We start from the raw sequence: 19,660 nt of genomic DNA, 5'->3' as shown, positions 1-19,660 counted from the left end.
GATGCTTGATCCAGGGGAGTGGCTCTATGTGGAGATATGGTCTTGTTGGAATAGATTTGTCATTGTGGGTGTGGGCTTTAAGACCCTCACCCTAGTTCCCTGTAAGTCAGTCTTCCACTAGCAGCCTTCAGATGAAGATGTAGACCTCTCAGCTACTCCTGCATTATGCCTGCCTGGATGTTGCCATGTTCCCACTTTGATGATGAAGGACTGAACCTCTGAATCTATAAGCCAGCCTCAATTAAATGTTTTCTTTATTAGACTTGCCTTGGTCATGGTGTCTGTTCACAACAGTAAAACACTAAGACAGTCCCAGAGATAGAACTCAGGATTTAGTTCTTAACCACAAGCACATTATTAGATGAATTATCTAATCTGCTATAATTCAAAACCTTCAAATCGTAATTGAGTCTGCATTAATTTCAACAAACAATTAACCGTGTCTCTTGATAACACAATGAAAAAATCAGGCCAAAGAAGGCTTAAAAATGGGTCTACACTTTTGCAGGGTCATTGTATCACTTGATAATAAGACTAGATTTAGGATAGTAGTTAATCACGTCTTTGTGATTGATACAATCTCTCAGCTTCAACAGCTGCTATCCAAGCATACTTTTAAAAAGAAACAAAAAAAGGGAAAGGAAAAAGAAAAAATGAAGCTGGGTTGCAATTTATTTTCAAGAGATGAATACACTCATATGTGGGGAGATTGGGTACAGGCCAACCTCCTGGATTACCTAGATAAATTATGTGAAAGCATTAGTAAAAAACACTGATACTACTTTACGAACTGATTTATGTGTGAACTTGACACAAACTGAAGTTATCACAGAGAAAGTAGCCTCAGTTGAAGAAATGCCTCCATGAGACCCAGTTGTAAGGAATTTTCTCAATCAGAGATCAAGAGGAAAGGACCCAGCCCATTGTGGGTGGTGCCGTCCCTGGACTGGTTGTCTTGGGTTCTATAAGAGAGCAAGCCGAGCAAGTCAAGGAAAGCAAGCCAATAAGAAACATCTCTCTATGGTTTCTGCATCAGATTCTGCTTCCTGACCTGCTTGAGTTCCAGTCCTGACTCTCTTTGGTGATAAACAGCAATGTGGAAGTGTAAGCTGAATAAACCCTTTCCTCCCTGACTTGCTTCTTGGTCATGATATTTGTGCAGGAATAGAAACCATGTTTAAGACACTACTCGTTGCTCATTGCTTGCTGTGGCACCTTTCCCGATAAGCAGGTGGCTCCTGACACCCATCAGACAGGGACAGTTAGCTAAGCACAGAGGCTAAGCAGAAAAACTCCAGATATCTTGCGACTACTGTAGACAGGCAGACAGTTGTAGAAGAGTGCAACAAATATACAGTTAAAATCAGTGTAGACAATAAAATGTTAAGGTGCTTAATGTGTGGCTAATGCTATGAAATAAAACTCTGTAAATGTATTTTCCCTTTAAATGAATATGTTTAATGACTAACCAATCGGAGTGCAGGAAACATCACTATGATGCAGCTGCAGGCAGAAGAAGCAAAAGAATAAGAATAATAAAAAAGTAGAGCATGATATGTTTGTGTGAAATATATGGATTTTTCTATTGCTTTATATTAGCGTACAGTACAAAAACAGCAATGGGACCTAGGTATTTCATGACTAACTAAATGGCTATGAGTTATAAACTGCTTCATGTATCTATATAAAGTAAGCAAAAATTATCAGATACTTAAATATCTTCAGTTTAGAATCCTAACACATTGCAATCTACTTAAAATCTGAAAAAAAAAAGTTGTAATAAGCAATGCTAGCTTTAACTTTTTGGTTACTTTTCTGTAAAAAACCAAGTAGTTCAAGGGCATGCTTGGAATAATAATACATTAATAAATTTCACATGAAACTGGTTCCCAGGAATACAAGAAAAAATTTTATAGACTCTTTTAGTTTTATTATTGTTTTTGTTATTATTGTGAGGAAGAAGCAAGAGAGAGATAGAGACAGACAGACAGAAAGACAGACAGACAGAGGCATACAAAGACAGAGACAGAGAACTCAAAAATTGATCAGTGAACTGTGAAAAACAGGACAACCTTTAGGAGTTACCTTTAGGTGTTAGCTCTGTTTCCATTCTCAGTTCTTAGGTAGTAATTCAGGTCTTCGAGCTTATATAATGTGTGTGTGTGTGTGTGTGTGTGTGTGTGTGTATATATATATATGTATATATATGGTGTGTGTGTACTTAATACTTTTAAGATTACTTCAATAACTTTTGAGATTATAATATAATTACATCATTTACTCCCTCACTTTCTTTCTTTCAAACGTCTCTATATACCCTCCTTGCTCCCTTTCAAATTTATTATTTTTGTATGGATGTATATAGTCCATATTTCTGAAGTCAACCTGCTCAGTCTATATAATCTTACTTGTATGTGTGTTTGCAGTTGTGAGCACTTGAATTCAGGCCAAATTTGAAAGTATATTCTCGAATAAGATATTGGATATCAGCATTTATGTGATTAAATACACGAAAGCATACTTAACTGCTTCAAACAAACTTTTATGATAAGAGTTTGAAACATCACTAACAATGTTTTCACTTAAAATCCAGGTGAAATATAAACCAACCGTTTATACTTCAAAGTATAAACAAAGGAAGCAAAGAGGAGAGATTGTGTACCTGATAAAGCAGTGTGTCCAGCATACTGATGCTGAACACTCTCCCCGCAGCAAAAGGCAGTCGGAACATGAAGGCCAGGTTAGAACCTCGTTCTCGCTCTTTCTGTTCAGAATAAGAGGAAGAAGCTGTGAGCATCTATATTTTAAGCACTGCTATGTGGGCAAATCTTCAAAGCAAATATGATAAAAGAAATTCATATTCAGCTATTAACGATGTGTCCCATTGTTGCTTAAAACTGATTTTTGTAGATTTTCTTGTGTGTGTATGTATGAGCATGGGTATGATTAAAAGTAAAAATTTAAGAATATTTTTAATTTCCATTAACTTCTTAAAATCTATTGGAACATATCATAATTCAGAATGCTAACTCTTCCTGTACATACAGTTGTTCTTATTGTAATAGATGACATAATAAAAGTAGTCGAATTAATCCTGAACAGTTACTTAAGTTACATAGCATATTGTGATGCTAAAACTTGCCTTTAAATGAGAAAAACTTTATGCATGTAAGAGCCCATGCTGGTCTAGAATGTCATGTTGCTCCAGATCAATGTGTTGTGGTCATAATCACCAAGATTTTCACATTGCAAGGTCAAGTACTGAGAAACTAATTTCATCTTATCACAAAATCAGAGTTCTCATGAAAGAGGTCAATGCCCTAAGGGCATTCAACCATGTGCCAGCTTTGAACTAAAATATGTGCCACCCACCACCCTTCATGTCACAAGTGGGCACATGAGCCTGAGACTCCCGGTGATCTACTACTGAAATAAACACCCATCTAAGCTCCTCTCCAGTCTATGGTATATTGGGCATGGTGTATTGGCCCCATTTCAAAGTAGCAATATTGGAGAAGCTGCTCCAATAAAGTGAATATTTATATCACACTCCATCACTTTAGTTTACTTCTCCATCTCTCTCATCTTCTCACACACACACACACACATATTTACATTTCCAAAAGAAAATTCATGTGTATTTAGGATGCACAGTAGTTTCTTTAAACATAATTCTATTGATGTTTCGATGCAGTGGTACAAACTTAAAAGGCTGAGGCAGATGAAGCATACATTTGAGACCATTATGTTTTACAGGAGCCCTTGTTTCAAAACAAAACAAACCTCTATTGTCTTCTTATTAAGAGGCAGAAATGCAGAGAGCAGATATTTCATGTATTAACAAGTGAAAGAGGCATCGTGAGAAAGTTAACCTTGCACTTACTGGACACTATAACAAATACTATTTCTTCTCTGTAAGCTTTACTAAAACAGAGTGAAACAGCTATGCAAATAAGAAATCTACTTCTTAAACTGAAGGCCCAATTTTAATGAAGCAAATTTTGGGAATCTTAAAAAGAAAAAAAAAAAGGATCTTCGTTTCCTCTTTTTAAAAAGAATGACTGAGAGAGAGGCTTTTCTGAATGTTTGTGACCACGAAACAAAATATGAGGATGTATAGAAAGGAACTGGTACATAAACTGCTACAACTACTATGGGAATCACTATTGTGGCTTTTCACAAAGTGAAATGTAACTCCATTACGGTGCTTCTGTGCCATGTCTCGCATACGAATGACTCTAACTGAACATACCACAGTGATATTTGTACCTCCGTGTTCATAGCTTTGCTGTTCACAATGAAAACAGAAACATTGTGAAATGTGGATAGAGAATATGATTCCATCCCAGATTTCTTCCCACTTCTTTCCTGTCATGATGTAATTGAACATGTTGTTTTAACATTTTCATGTGTAATTTCTCAGGAAAGTCCTCATGCTCACTTATATATCCAACCTTAAATCCATCCAGGAGTTTTAACCCAAATACCACTTTGTAAATTTGATCTCAGAATAACCACCTCCCTAGTAAATCATAACCAAAGATGCCTAATTTATCAAAGAAAGGATGTTGTGACCCTTTCCATAACCCGTATAGCTACTGAGTTCCCAACATCTACCATTAGTACAGTGTCCTTTTATTCCTTCAGCTAAAGTCTTTCTATAACAAGCAGACCTAACATTTTCTAACCACAAATCTTTTTACCCCAAGACAACCTCACTGCTAATTAATGTCCTTCCTGGCAACTCAGTTTCTGTTTATAAATTGAGTCCATTTACCCTATAATTAGACCTGCCTGGAGAATAGAAAACCAGAAATTCTGTGATTAACAAAAAGTTTTTTTTATTTACAGAACAAGAAATGTTTTAGTCCTTGTAATGTATTCTCAAACCAACTGAAATCTCTCACGAGCTTAGTGGATCAGTATGGATATTCTTGGATCTATCATGATTTCTTCACACAGATTAGCCTGCTCGTCTATTTTCTGATAGAGATAATTTTTTCTTAACCCAAGGAATCTATTCTAACTTTATTTTTTTGAAATATGCAATACCTAAAAATACCTATTTTTCACATGATTCCCCAGGGCAATCGAATCATTTAAAACACTTCTTCAAATTAAGATTGTTTTATATTTCCATTTCTTAAAAATAACAAACAGGTAGTGCATTATGGCATGGTTTGGTGATTGACAGAAATATATAACAGGGCTTGAGTCAAGTAATGCATTGTATGACCTCAAAGACTTTACTTACTGCCCCTGTTGCTGTTTCCTTACAGGATAACATTAGCTTCCTGATCGCATTGTTATTGCAATAAATAAAATATCAATAGACATTATATATTGTAACCACTTAGAAAATATTACAGTCTGTTATCATTCTTTTGATAGGTTAAATCATTTATAGTCTTAAAGAATTTATATGTTCTTCCTACAATATGCCTTCCCATCATTTTAGCACACTGGTTTGGTTGTTGTTGTAACAAAACTATTACTTTATCACAGAGGTCTGTCACCTTAGAGCAGGTCCTAACCAATTACTCTTTATATGATCTTCAACTACTTACATTATACAGTTGAAATTTAGAACTCCTTACTTCTTTCTAGAAAGCTGTTTACTGACTGTATGTCTCCCTTACACTCTGTGTGCCATGAGACTACAGAGCAGGCATTTGCTTCCTGCTACATACAAACATGTCAGAAACAGTATATGGCCTCCATATGGGTAATGAAATTTCATTTGAGCACATAAACTGTTCAATTTATAGTAACTGCATACATCAAAAATTTATTGAAGATAATAAGACTTGTAACAGTCATATGCTAGAAGAAATTAAAAAAAAAAGGAAAGGAGGGATACTCAATACCTCTCTTGTCTCACTAGAGCTACTTAATGGAAGTCTGAAGATATGAAGGAGTGTCCTATTCATTTCCGTTTTGCAACATAACCATTCTTTTGTATTGCTTGTTTTTGCATTTTGTGAAGGATGTTTTTATTTGCTCAGAAAGGGGCCAGATATAAATATTCCTTTTATTTCCTCAGAGGGATTATGAGATGAAAACTCTACCCTAGCTGCATGAATACACAGATTAGATTGAGGCCATAGCATGCTCTGTTCTCACTATCCCTAGGCTAGAAGTATCTCCAATCAGTCTAATCTTCTCAGCTGACTGACTCATTCTGACTTCACTCAGCTTCTTAATCAATTGCCCTACTGGACTTCAAAGTAACTTTAACAATATATTCTAATCTGCCTTTTTATTCTCTCACCAGTTCTGTGTTTACTTGTGTCTAGCTTGTTCTTTCTCTGACCTGTTTCTGTAAAACTGTCCACATACACATACCCCTTTTCTCCCTGTGCTGCCCTTAAATAGCCTTTCATTCTTTTCTGTTCTCATGTGAGTTGGGGATATCATGGCTCTGACTCATTCTGTCAACTCTTTCTCTGGTTCATCACTTTGTCGTCCCCTTAATTAGAGGTTACTTTAAAACATGTTTGGTTCCTTCTATAAACTAAACTTCATTGTTAGGGATTAAAGGTAAGTATTAATGGTCTATATTTAGCCAGTTCATTCTGTAATTTAGAACATGTCTGAATTCCAACTGGATCATATAGACCTAAATAAATAGTCTAGGGATGGGAACCCTTGCCAGAGCAACCATGTTGCTAGAAGAAACTTCCTCTACAGTATTTTATAAGCCATACTAGTTATTTCTACTATTGATTTTAGCACATGCAGGCATTGTAACCCTCTTAAAATTGGAACTAGGGCTATGAACCAACTTTCCTTGGCCTAACTCCAGATCTCTGAACTTCAATCCTGCTTTTATTGAAAGTCTCCTTTGACAAATGCAACAACCACCCCACATCCAAGAAGCTTCTCTACAGAAAATGGAGAACATCAGAGTAAATCACAGTGTAGAGATCAATGGTCCTGCTAATACCAACGTCAACAGATATACCCACACCACAGATCTCACATCTATGGTTTTGGAAACATCACAAAAGCACTGAAGGAATGATTTTAAAAGTCAGAACACCAGAAAGTCTGCCGTGAAACTGTCTCTTTTAGAAATATCAGTCTAAACAAGACCAGAACAATGCCAATTTCAATAGATATGCAATTGTGGAAGGATGAACACTTTATGGGATTCGACCCCTAGACAAAGAGCTACAGTTAACTAACAATTAGTAAAAGGGGAAGAATTATTCTTTCTTTTTTGCAAATACAGTGGTCAACTTGAAGCCATATAATTAACAACAACAAAAAAAAACAAAAACAAAAAACCAAAACTGGCCTCTGTATTTCTGCATACTATGCATATATGTATATGTATTTATGTAACAGTAAGTATTAAACTAAAAAGGACTGTCAGTTTCAGAGTAGGAGGAGCACGGAGGGAAACATGAAAAGGGACAGAGAGCGGAAGTAAAGGGGATAAGTGACCTAGTTCTTTTCTCATTAAAACATTCAAGAAACAAAAAATACACTGATAACCATGAGCATACAGCTCGTAAGTAGAGTACTTACCTATCCACCAAAGACTTTCAGTTCTATCTCACACTAAGCAGGAAAGTTTCTTTCCAAACAGAATTTTGTATCCAAGTCAAGATTTATTGGAGATCTACTTTCTTGATAAGCATTTATCTAAAGCACTGCAGAGAATTTTTGATAACTTAAATCATTGCTAAAAGATTTAAGTTGATTTAATGCACTTTTTCATACCCATCTTTTGACTAGATTTGTAATCTCACATAAATGCCTTTCTGGGAATAAGAGATTTAATTCTGGCAAAAAATTTGTTTGCTATGTGGCAATCCAATACCATATGGAAAGAGATGACATTTTTTTGGATGTAATAGAACAGCGTGGGAGGCAAAGTAAATCAAGACTCATTGGAACAAATTATTGGCTTCTGTCCTCTCTCTGAAATACAATTTTTTTTACATGCCTTCATTTCCTTTCTGACATTTGATAACAGAGTCCCTACCTCTAGTAGCTTTTCTTATCATTTACCTACACAACATCTCTTAAATGATTTGCTTTAGTATGTGGACATATGTATTCATCTTCAAGACAATTAAAAACATGGCAACTCTGTGGAATATACCAGGGTAAGTATCCACACTATGTTCATTGCAAATCAATCCTTAGGGCTGCTCATGGCCCAGTATGAAGATACAAAATCTGTTGCTTTAAATCCTACTTACCATATTAGATTTATTATTGATATAAGTTATTTATCACCTTTTGTAGAGAAATACAACATTGCAGTTTCTTCAAATTCATTTGAAAAATTGAATAAGGACAGAATAAATAGAATTTGTAAGAACTACATGAATCTTTACTAAAGAATCTAACACAGTATTGGCATTTGGTACCACAATTCAAATTAGCAATTATAGTTCCTGAATTTTTAATGGAAAATATTCAATTTAGTTGTTCATACAGAAAAATACAAAGTTAAATAATATTTTAAATGATTTTTATACATCTGTGTTACCCATCATATTATAATTTCCAAGTGTTTTGTTTAATTTTAATACTGTCAATATTTCGCAAGGCATTTTGTGTTATCCAATCAATATTCATTCCCTTTAACTCAATTTAATTTAATTTAATTTAGGTCTGATTTAAGACGATGTACAAAATATTCCTCATTTATTCTACATAATGAACAAATGAAAAAATTTAACATCTTTTCTAATGCTACTACACAATATATCCCTAGTTATTAGTAAGTCCTCTCCTGCCTTCTTTGGCTCTCCACTAACTACAAATATTGAATGTAACTCTTTCTATTATGGTATCAATTCTCTGCTGTTTTGTCTTGTGTGGGGAGATTATTGTCCGTTGTATTTATTAATGAAGTCTGTTCATGTAGCGGTTAATCTTTTACATTATTACATATTACTCCCATCAATCCAGAGCTAACATTCAGCATCTCACATCATTGTATAATTAAAATGATAAAGTCTGACTATGTTATCAATGGTGAGCAATTACGTTTATAAGCAAAGTTAAAGGAAGCAGTTGCAAAGAAAACTGTTCATACATCACATGAACGAATGGCATGTATAAGTGTGTGTCTGTTTGGTGTTTGTGTATCTGTGTATGGTATGTGTTTCTGTGTATGGTGTGTGTGTATGTGTGTGTGTGTGTGTGTGGGTGTTTCTGTGTTATCTGTCTGTGACATATAAGATATATACTGTGAAGGAAAAGTACTTCTAACTTCCTGTCCTGTTTCTTTACTTCCCTTCAGCTACTCCGTGTCTGCCTACCTCTCATACTCTTTCTGTTGTGACGTTTGCTGTGTACCATCATTAAGAGAACTGTGAAATGTTTTCTACAAGAAATGTTTAAGAAAGATAATTTGATTATTCAGCAAGCAAAAACAATGAAGTGAGAGCCAACTGAATTGAAAATGCAAATTAATAATGATATAAAGGATATATTTTAGTAAGATGTTTAAATTTGAAGAAAATATCTATTTGGGAGACATGCTGTGTATGACAGAAGCATACTGACTGTTCAGTTTACTACTGGCCAGTTTTTCTAGACATGTGTGGAGTGCATTTCTCAAACTCTCATTAGACATCACTACGTGGTTGACTAAACCAATGGCTTATGAATGGGGGAAGTGCATCCCCATCCCAATCCTGGTTTATGGAAAATTCAAATCGGTTACCACTGGCTTCAGGAATAGTGTTATTTATTTATTGTAGTTTCCTTCTGATGTTGACAAAATAGAAGATGGATGTATGGAGAAATGGGAAGAGGGAGTTAAACATCAAAGCCTGACTCCAAGTTACTATCTTAATAATCTCAAATTATCTCCTATGAACACTAGAGAAAAATGTGCATTAAAGAGACAAGTATAAAATGACACAAAATCTACATTCAGGAAGGAATTATGAGACTAGGTCTAGCTATGAAATCAATCAGAAACAAATGCATGAGTTTATTAAGTTTTAATAAGTAATCTATAGTCTGAAAATTCTTTGAATTGACTGAACTGATATGAATAAGCCAATTTAGTAGAAAACTTGAACTGAGCTGCAGGAAAGAGAAGACAAGGCTTAGCAACTGCATTATATGACCAGGGATCCTCAAGACATTTTTGGTGACACATCTTCAAAAAGGACAATTGAGAAGTTGCTGCAGTCCAGTTACACTGCTTGCAGCTATTTTCCATTTTGAATCTGAAGCTCTTATTGTGATGATATGTTGCTGTGATGAGGGGAGCGCAAGACACGCACTTGTCACCTTTGCATTTGATAAAGCATCGGAACCAGGGAGGCCTCTCTGGCCTCCTGTTGGACTATCCACTTAAGAAATCCCCATGACTCATCCAGTGCATTCCTTGGAGAATGCCATCTGTGGTCCAGGGTTGGCACAATGGCTTAGTGGGTAAAAGTATTTGCTAGAGAATCTTGACAACCCAGTTAAATTCTTGGAACTCATCCTGGGAAGGGATACATGACAAGGAATGTTCCTTCTGTGTTGCAGAGGTGCAGTGTGACACACAGGTAGCAATGCATGCCTACATGTATACACACACACACATACTACACACTACACACACACACACACACACACACTACACACACACAAACGATGATGACTAAGACTACTACTACTATTGCTACTACTACATAAGACAAATATTTACATATTTTTTAAAAGACTCATTTCATAGGTTTCTTTCTAGACCCAGATCATCTGAAGGTGTCCATTCATCCCTAGAGACAGAGAGTTGCTTAATGATCAAGCATAGCAATGTATTCTTCTTGTCTACTTGACTGCCCTGGAGTGGTTTTTCTTTTAAACATCAATAAAATCACCCTGAACTTCAATTGGAATCCATTTTAAGTTTTTATAAATCAGATTAAGAACTCCAAGAAGGAGCACCAATTTTCCCTGTCTGTATCATCACAGGAGCAACACTTAACACATAGAAAGTGTTACTTTCCCAGAAAAACCCTCTAGGACTGCAAAGATCCCTATACCCTACTTTCTGTAATCCAGTCAACCAGCAGGTTTTCCACTTTCTCTAACTCCAGTATCCTAACAAGTTTTCCAGTACTAACCTCTTTCCTGGAAAATAAATCTCAAAATAAATCTTTTTAACCAAATAGGATTCCATAGAATGGATTTTCATGAGTGTCCAGCAAGACCTTTGCTAAGTAACTTAATTTCTTACTTATTGCAAAGATATACAGATCTTATTTTTCCTATAATGAACACTGATAGATAATTGGCTGTTATAGATTCAAAAGGTATGTTATTGGTTACTTACGTGTTACATATGAATTACTCATATAGTTATAAGCTTCTTGGTACAGAACATAACATGTCATTGGTTATTTAAATGTTACACATAAATTACTGATATATTTATAAGCTTCTTAGTATGTAACATAATGTCATACTTTTTATTCTATACCATATCCAAGTAAAGTTTTCTATAATGTTAGAAAGGATTTCTAATTTGTAAATAGATTTAATTTTTAATTAACTGCTCAAACAAAGATAAAACGAATCTCCATTTTGCCTTTTTATACTTAGTGTAAGAAATATTTAATTAAACTAATTCAGACATTCATATTTGCTGAAAATATCACCTGCAATTGTGACATTTCTATATCAGGGTTTATACAAATAAGTAATTATAGATACTGGGGTACTTATTTGTAACAATATGAACAAATATCCTTTATTCCTTTACTATAACTAAAAATCTTTTTTAATAAAATACATTGGTGAATGCCAGCAGCAAACCACTGAACTGAGAACGGGACCCCCGTTGAAGGTATCAGAGAAAGGACTGGAAGAGCTTGAAGGGGCTTGAGACCCCATATGAACAACAATGCCAACCAACCAGAGCTTCCAGGGACTAAGCCACTACCCAAAGACTATACCCTGGGCTCCAACCTCATAGGTAGCAATGAATAGCCTAGTAAGAGCACCAGTGGAAGGGGAAGCCCTTGATCCTGCCAAAACTGAACACCTAGTGAACGTGATTGTTGGGGGGAGGGTGGTAATTGGGGAAGGATGGGGAGGAGAAGCCCATATAGAAGTGGAGGGGGAGGGGTTAGGGGATGTTGGCCCGGAAACATCCGGGAAGGGGAATAACAATCGAAATGTAAATAAGAAATACTCAATTTAATAAAGATAAAAAAATAAAATATTGGGCTGTTTCACCTTTATTAAGCACCATACCTTTACATTGCTTATTTTTAGCACCACTTACCAGATAAGAATGTCAAGGTTAGAAGGAAATAATTAATCCAAGATCTATTACTGAGAAGTAGTGGAAAGTTGGACCAGTATAACCCTAGAGTCTGGCTTCTTCATTACTAAGCCATCTCACCTCACTTCTAAAGACAATGATGAAACACATGTCATCCCCAAGTCTACTCAGGTTCCTAATTACTGGATTTGCTTATGGAAACCAGGCCAACTTAGCCCTCATTAAAAGACCTTCAATGTATTGAAGTGTTGTGGTATCCTGGAAGTTGTTTGTTCTGAGCATCCATGGCTGTTTCCCCTACAACATTGACAGGAGAGCTGTATAATCTTGAGAGTTATTTAAACCATATCAAGCTTATTGTCCATACCAGTAAGCAGAGCATACTAATAATTTCCTGGAACCTAAATATAGTAAGAGTAGACTAATGTAGTATATGAGTTGGCTATGGAGATGGAAATGTACAGAGAGAACTAAAACCCATTTAGCACCACCTCTCTTCAAGAAGTTCAGGCAGTGTCTGTCAAAATGGTGAAATTCATCACCGAGGCCAGATATTTTATCTGATTCTGTTCAACTGGCCTTGGACTTGCCCAAAACAACACATAAGCAAACTCTTGCATATGTATTTGCATTACCAAGTCTGATGATAAGAATTCCAGTTATTGTTGTTACTGTGGCTATTGTGCTATAAATCTGCACAATCACATATAAACATGAGATGAGCACACATGAGGCAGCTCATCACGTATAAGAATGAGCTGAAACACTGACTTTGACCCTAACATTTGCAGAACCATGAAGCATCTGATGATTAGGCATTATTTAACCCCCCCCAAGTATACATTTACAGTCTATGTGAATTACTGAGTCATAAACCTCCCCTCTTGGGAAGATATCTAGCAGTCTGACATTGTCCAAAATTAGAGAAGCCATGAACACCATACCCAGCTTGGTCCCTGAGAAGGAAAACCAAAGCATAATATCTATAGAATATGACTTGGTAAAATAATTGATCATCCATTTAGCATTCTCATCAAGTGGTCCTAATCAGGTAACCTCATTAAAACACTCTTATTAGACAAAATTTCCATTCCTTAGTGTGTTTTGCTCTTGGTTTTCATGCACAGATGCTTTGCCACAGCTTGACTGTGGTATCCTCTTCATCTAGGTCAGCAACAAACCTTGCTTTTGCCTCAGGATGTTCCAGTTACATAACTGTAACAAGAAATCACCAAAGCCTTTTAAGGTGTATCATCCAACTCTTTGAACCAAAATGGTCGAACTTTCTTACCTTTTCCAGTTTTGAAAGTGCAAGAGAGTAACAGTCCTTGGCTCTGAATTGCATGAATCTCATATTTGCTGGATGAGTAAGCTCAGTGATAATACTGAGACTTGAAAACAACCTAAATTAAAGAAAAATCACATCACACTAATAATCCAATATGGCATGTTTCTATAATAACATATTTATGAATGAGTGATTGTTAGCCTTAGGTATAAAACTATATCTAATTACAACAGCAGGCACTGTCACATAAATGATCTGTAAAATACAAGAAAAATGAAACACTACTTTTCCCAATATTTTAACGAACAAGTTAGTACTGTGAGGAAAAAATAAATTTAGCAATTTTCCTTTTATTAGACATTTTATCTCCATAATTATGAAACAACATGGAAGAGGAACTCATAAAGTTGATTTAAGAAGTTATTAAGATTACTTTGTGGATGATATTAAAGTGAAATATACAGATATTTGGATTGTTAAAAAATTCACTTGATGCTTTTGTTGTCCATTCTGTGAGCTCTCTAAAGCTATGGCTGTCTAGTATAATAATACATTTTTTCTAAAGGTCAAATCTTGGTACAATGTGCTTCTGAGATAAGAAAATACTATAATTCAGGTAAATTTTACCAATGAATTGAAGCCAAGGTTAAAGCATTAATAATGATGTTCAAATAAGCTAAGATTTTTTTTGTATTACTTTCTTTTCTGATGTCATTTTTTTATACTCTAAAGATTTCACAAGTCCACAAACACTCACTTGATTGTTCACCATCACGGAGAAATGCATCATGTTGTTACAGTAAATGACGGTATATATGCTCTGTCGCTGCTCTAGTCTAATCTAATCTTCATGTATCACATGTAGCTTTTCTGATTCTAATATTTTGGGATACTTCAGTAGTTATGTAGTTCTTTCCTATAGTAATATGCCTTCCCCCCAAAACCAATATCTTTTATGTTTACCTAAGCTAGGACCACTTAGATGCCTACTAGTAGCTTGAACTCATCTCTAAATGCAATGATTAGCAATTACAAAAACCACGAGATATAATACATCCCTTTGAACTCTCAAAACCAAATCAAACTTCTGCTGCTCTCTCATTTCATAGTAACTCCAGTGCTTAGGGTACTGCTGCTTCTGCATCTGATTTCTTGACAGCACCTTACAAAAGCATGCATTTGTTTGAAAGGAGAAGCACTATCCCTGAGCCACACTGCTGAGGTTGGTTTCCACATTTCCTGGGGCCTAATATTTCCTGATGCTGATGGAGAGTTGCTGAAACGACTCCTACCTGTCAGGCAATGGTGGAAATGCTAACACTTGAGCAGCCTATGGGGACTTCTACCCAGCATGTGACAACTATTGATGATGACTTTTTCTCAGGTCTCTTTCCACGGGCTGTCTTGACCATTCCTATGAATACTTGAAACTATTCTTCAAAACAGTCTCCTTCATAGTTCTATGGGAAACCTGTACATCCTCTTCTTTACCCAAGAGGGCCTAAAACCTTGATGTCATTCATGCTTTATAATATAGGGAGTATGATACCTTTATCTCGGTTTTGATGACAAGTCATATTTCTTTGCCTAAGTAACATGTAATAAGGGGTAAAGTAAACAGTACCAGTAAACAAGGCCTGATTATATTTCCCTTTTATGAGGTTTAACATTAAAATAACAGTAATTTCATTCGTGTAACATGCTACTGTTTAGAATGTTATATAAGAAAGGGCATTCCGAAGATTATGGATGGTTTGTGAAATAATAGCCAAACAGCAGACGACAGATAGGAAGAATTTTAACATTTGTATTTATTATTATTATTATGGTTGTTGTTGTTGTTGTTGCTGCTGCTGCTGCTGCTGCTGTTGTTGTTGTTAGTGTGTGTGCAGGGGAAAAGAGAGAGGGAGAGAGGAACAAGAGGGAGGAAGAAAGGGAAGGAGAGAAGAAGGGAGGGAGAAGAAGAGGGACAGAGGGAGGGAGGAGGGGAAAAAGACTGACTACATGGCGGACCCTAGTCTGCTGAGCCAAACTGCTGCTATGTCTTACAGAGGCCTTAGTGCTGTGTCAGCTTTTTTCTTTCCTTAGTTTTTCTGCCTAAGATGCAGTTGCTTTCTTGTTTACTTTTCTCCTCAACCTTTACATGATGGAAGTCAAAGCTATTTTTTATACCTCCTCTAGAATCCTGTTAAGATGTGAAGCCTTAAGTCGTTTGAAGTGAAAATCCTCCCCTAAGGCCCCTGGCATTGGATTTTCACACTATCTATTGCCCTATACTGCAGGAGAGTTACTTTGATGAAATAACAATATCTGGAAGCCTAGATGTTCCTTCCAGGACCTACTACTGTTACCTTTTTATGATTCATTATACTTCCTTAAATAAAACATCTTTTATTACATATTTTCTGAAGTTTTTTCATGTAGGTGGGATGATGGGTTGGTAGTAGACAAGGGTTCTGATCTTCAGTTTATAGTGATTTTATAATGAGTGTATGATAAACAATTTTGTGATAGTTTCAGCGTCTTTGTATTTTCATTTCAAGTCACAAATGGTAGTTTGTCATCTAAACCCCATTATTGCAAAGGCTCTTTAAAAAATTACAAGAGGACCCTCAAGGGCAAGAAAAAGTCAGCTGATTTTTGAACTAGCCAACGACCTCAACTCAGATCATCTTTTTAATTTCAAAATCATCAACTTAATAAATAAAATAATATCACTAAATATGTATAACATATGGGATGTCATAAGCAATGTGAAGTAATTTGAGATCATTACTTAATTGAATAAGCAATGCCATTAAAGTGACTCAGTTAACACAAATTCTTGTGACTTCTTTCCACACTAAATGCAGTACTCTATATTTGAAGTACTTCTTTGCTGTTTCTGTCTGTACATCCGTTTTGAAAGACTATAAGGCTTAGTCTGATGTCTTTTCAATGTCCGCAGATTTGCACCGGTCTGTGCCAAAGCATTGCATGAGCTCAGAACTATAGAACTAGTCTTGTAATTGTCTTTGTGGTTCTGGCTGCTTTTGGTAGATTTAGCAAATCTACTCTTGATTGGTATTTGATGCCTGGCTGTTAGGAGTTTCCAACTTCTACTGCAAATCAAGAGAACTAGTTGTATTATCTCTTAAAACTGTAGGTGGGAAACTGCCCTCCCCACCCCGAGCAATCTCTTACAAAGGGCACTTTACTGAAGAAATTGAAACGCAGAAAAAACAAAACATGTTTACTCTATTTCAATAGGTGTCAGATCTAGCTAATACTCCAAAATTCAGATTAAAAATGCCTTTTTTATCACTATAATAAAGAGTGGGCATGTGAAAAAGGAAACCGGATGATCAAAGATAAAATATATATTATTATTAGGAGTATCTATCAATATGCTGTTGTTTCACATATTAACAACTCTATTTTAGAAATATTAAGTCTACCACTCACTTAGCATACAGAGTTCTAGGCTTGTTGCTTTGGGCTTGACAGAGAGGGCTGATGTCTAATATTTAATTTAGCAAAGACTTGACAAATGTCTATTATAGGAAATCTCTGGTCTTTGGATATACAAAGAGGCATAAAAGTGAAATACTCATGATTTACCATTCTGCAAACTAACTATGGAGACAGTACAGCTGGCTGATTATCAGCCTATGCATATCAGGTAAAATGGTGATAAACTGCTCTTATGTGAGAAATATCCAGATACTACTGCATGAATAACTTCTGAGGAAAATACACCTTCCAAATAATAGAAATATATTTCACCTTTTAGAGAATTTTTGTTTTCCAATGAAGTGTGAATTTTATGTATTCGTAAATGGCTTCTTTCTCTAACATATTAGCTCTAATAGAAATATATGCATATTAGAGTTAAATGCTAAAATTCGGTGGACAATAATTAAAATTGAAGGACCTGACTGTATTTGAGTTGTTTTTATGCTTGAAATTTTTTACAAGTTGTATGTGCCTTATACATAAATGAACTCATATTATTTTAAACTAAGTAATAATGAATTAGCTAAGCCTGCCATCTAGTGAAAATTTAAAAGTAATACTTATGAAATAAAGTATTATAGGGCCCTTTATATCTATAACAACATTTGTATCCAATTATAGTACTTGTGTATTCATTTACTAATATATCTAATTATGTTTCTTATAATTGCTGATACCTAACATCTATTTCTCAGCCTTAATATTTGCTAAGCACATTGTGGAAGCTAATCAGTTTAGAAATAACATTATATAATAAACTTCTTTTCCCCAGACACCAACCATACAGTAAAACAATATGGCAATTAATAAATAGTATAACTCATTTTATTTCATCCTTTCTTATTACTTTATTTTTGTAAATTATAGGTAATATTATTTAAATAAAATAAAACGATCCCATTTTCATGCTTGGTAATGTGTTGTTTGGTTGTTGGGATTTTCCAACTTTGATTACATAGCAAGAGATCTAGCTGCATTAACTTCTCAAAACACAGGTGGGAAAATGGCCCTTAGGAATCTCTAGCAATGCCACTTTACTGAAGAAACTGAATCCAAGAAGAAAACACGTTTACAATGGTGTTTCTGTAGGTGTCAGAATTTAGCTAATACTCCAGAATTCTTTTTCTACTTTACATCTTTATGCTGTTCCAAACAACACAAAGTATCTTTATTGGTCTAATCTGCCACATTCTCTTTTTCTCCACAAACATTCTCCATGTTGTACTTAACTATTACTCTCTGCCCTTCTTAACAGATCCACTTGTTAACTTATTGTCATCTGCAAAGCCAGGAGTATGGGGGATTGTGCAGGGCATTACCATATCATGGCACAATGGCCCTCCTTACTCTGCTCCATGCCCTTGAGTCTTTTATGCTTTCAGTGCCCCAAGCTCTGTGTAGTAGGCAAAGGTCCCTCTCAAGTGTCCCACTCACCACTGCACACTGAGTTTCCACTCATCTGTGGCAAATTATGAATTATTTAAAGAGGAATTCCTGCACATATAAGACAAAAGCAGATGTCCTACCTAGTGAGGTCTATTGAGATTAGTGGGAAGAAAAAATACAAGAAGCTGTGGGGGTTCTGGTTCAATGCCTGAAAAACAGGCTGTTCTGTCTTGGCCAGAAGTTAGGGATAGCACTGATTTTGGAGATATTTTGGTCCTAGCTAGGGAAACTGGGTTATGTCCTGGTTTCCTATCTTTACCTTCCTTCTCCTTTAATCCAAGATTCTACTGAGTGTACCTACCTAGTGGGTGTAATTAAATACTTTATGAGCTCTTGAACATGTGCTGAAACACCCGTCCAGTCCTTAAGAGACAACTGTCTGCCCCATTGTTGTCTGTGGTTGGGACAACTGGCCTGACCAGCTCATGTCTCCACTTCTCTAACCAGTAATTCTTATTAAACCCTAGACAAAGATTATCAGGACCACCACATTTGCTCTCTGACCCAATATGTGTTCTGCTTGCTTTCTCTCTACTAGGAAATCTCCCTTTAAGTTTTCTTTCATACTAGAGCTGCTTTCTAAGATGCAGCCTCTTATGAAATCCATGCTTCCAGTTTAGGAGACAAAGGACCTGGACACCACCAATATTAGTGGCTTTGGTGAGCACTGACATTTTGACCATAACTCAAGTTATATTCAAAAGAAAAAGGAAAAAAAAACTCCATTAAACTCCAAGACACCTTTCCCCATCTTGACAGTGTTGTATTGTTTTTAATAATTGTGAAGCATAAATACTATAAATAAATGTTAAATTGCTTAATAATTTCTTAACTCACTACAGTTAAGGTACAATTAATTAGGATACAAACTCATCCAGCAATGTCTATGTTATTGTTCCTAATCACTATAGTGGTAACACCTTGTATATTCTCAACTTTTCCTAGATGTCTGATAAATCCTTAAGCTGGGCATGCTCCGTTATTCCTTCTCAGGAACAAAGGTTGAGTCTGTTCGGATCAAGCGCATTTGGCTGTAGAGGTCACCGTGCCCTGTTCCTGCTAATGGAAGGTTTGGTCTATTTTAAAAAGATGAGAGATCCCTGAGTTGTTTGCAGGTTCACAGTGCTCATTATCTTACAAGTTCTGTCAGCTAAATTTTAGTAAACAAAATCAAC

At 35.7% G+C, this 19,660-nt stretch overlaps 1 protein-coding gene across 1 annotated transcript in view; it reads right to left on the bottom strand.

Annotated features, from left to right (window-relative positions):
* Positions 1–19,660, bottom strand: part of Kcnt2 (potassium sodium-activated channel subfamily T member 2) — a 267,014-nt gene that overhangs the window by 61,273 nt on the left and 186,081 nt on the right. The window contains exons 17-18 of the mRNA XM_032915567.1: positions 13,548–13,659; positions 2,663–2,764 (exon numbers count right to left, since the gene is read on the bottom strand). Coding sequence (XP_032771458.1) covers positions 2,663–2,764; positions 13,548–13,659 — 214 coding nt within the window. The remainder of the gene's footprint in view (positions 1–2,662; positions 2,765–13,547; positions 13,660–19,660) is intronic.

The sequence above is a fragment of the Rattus rattus genome, chromosome 10, assembly GCF_011064425.1.
Source record: "Rattus rattus isolate New Zealand chromosome 10, Rrattus_CSIRO_v1, whole genome shotgun sequence".
Taxonomy (NCBI): domain Eukaryota; kingdom Metazoa; phylum Chordata; class Mammalia; order Rodentia; family Muridae; genus Rattus; species Rattus rattus.
This window is presented reverse-complemented; position numbering and strand designations above follow the sequence as displayed.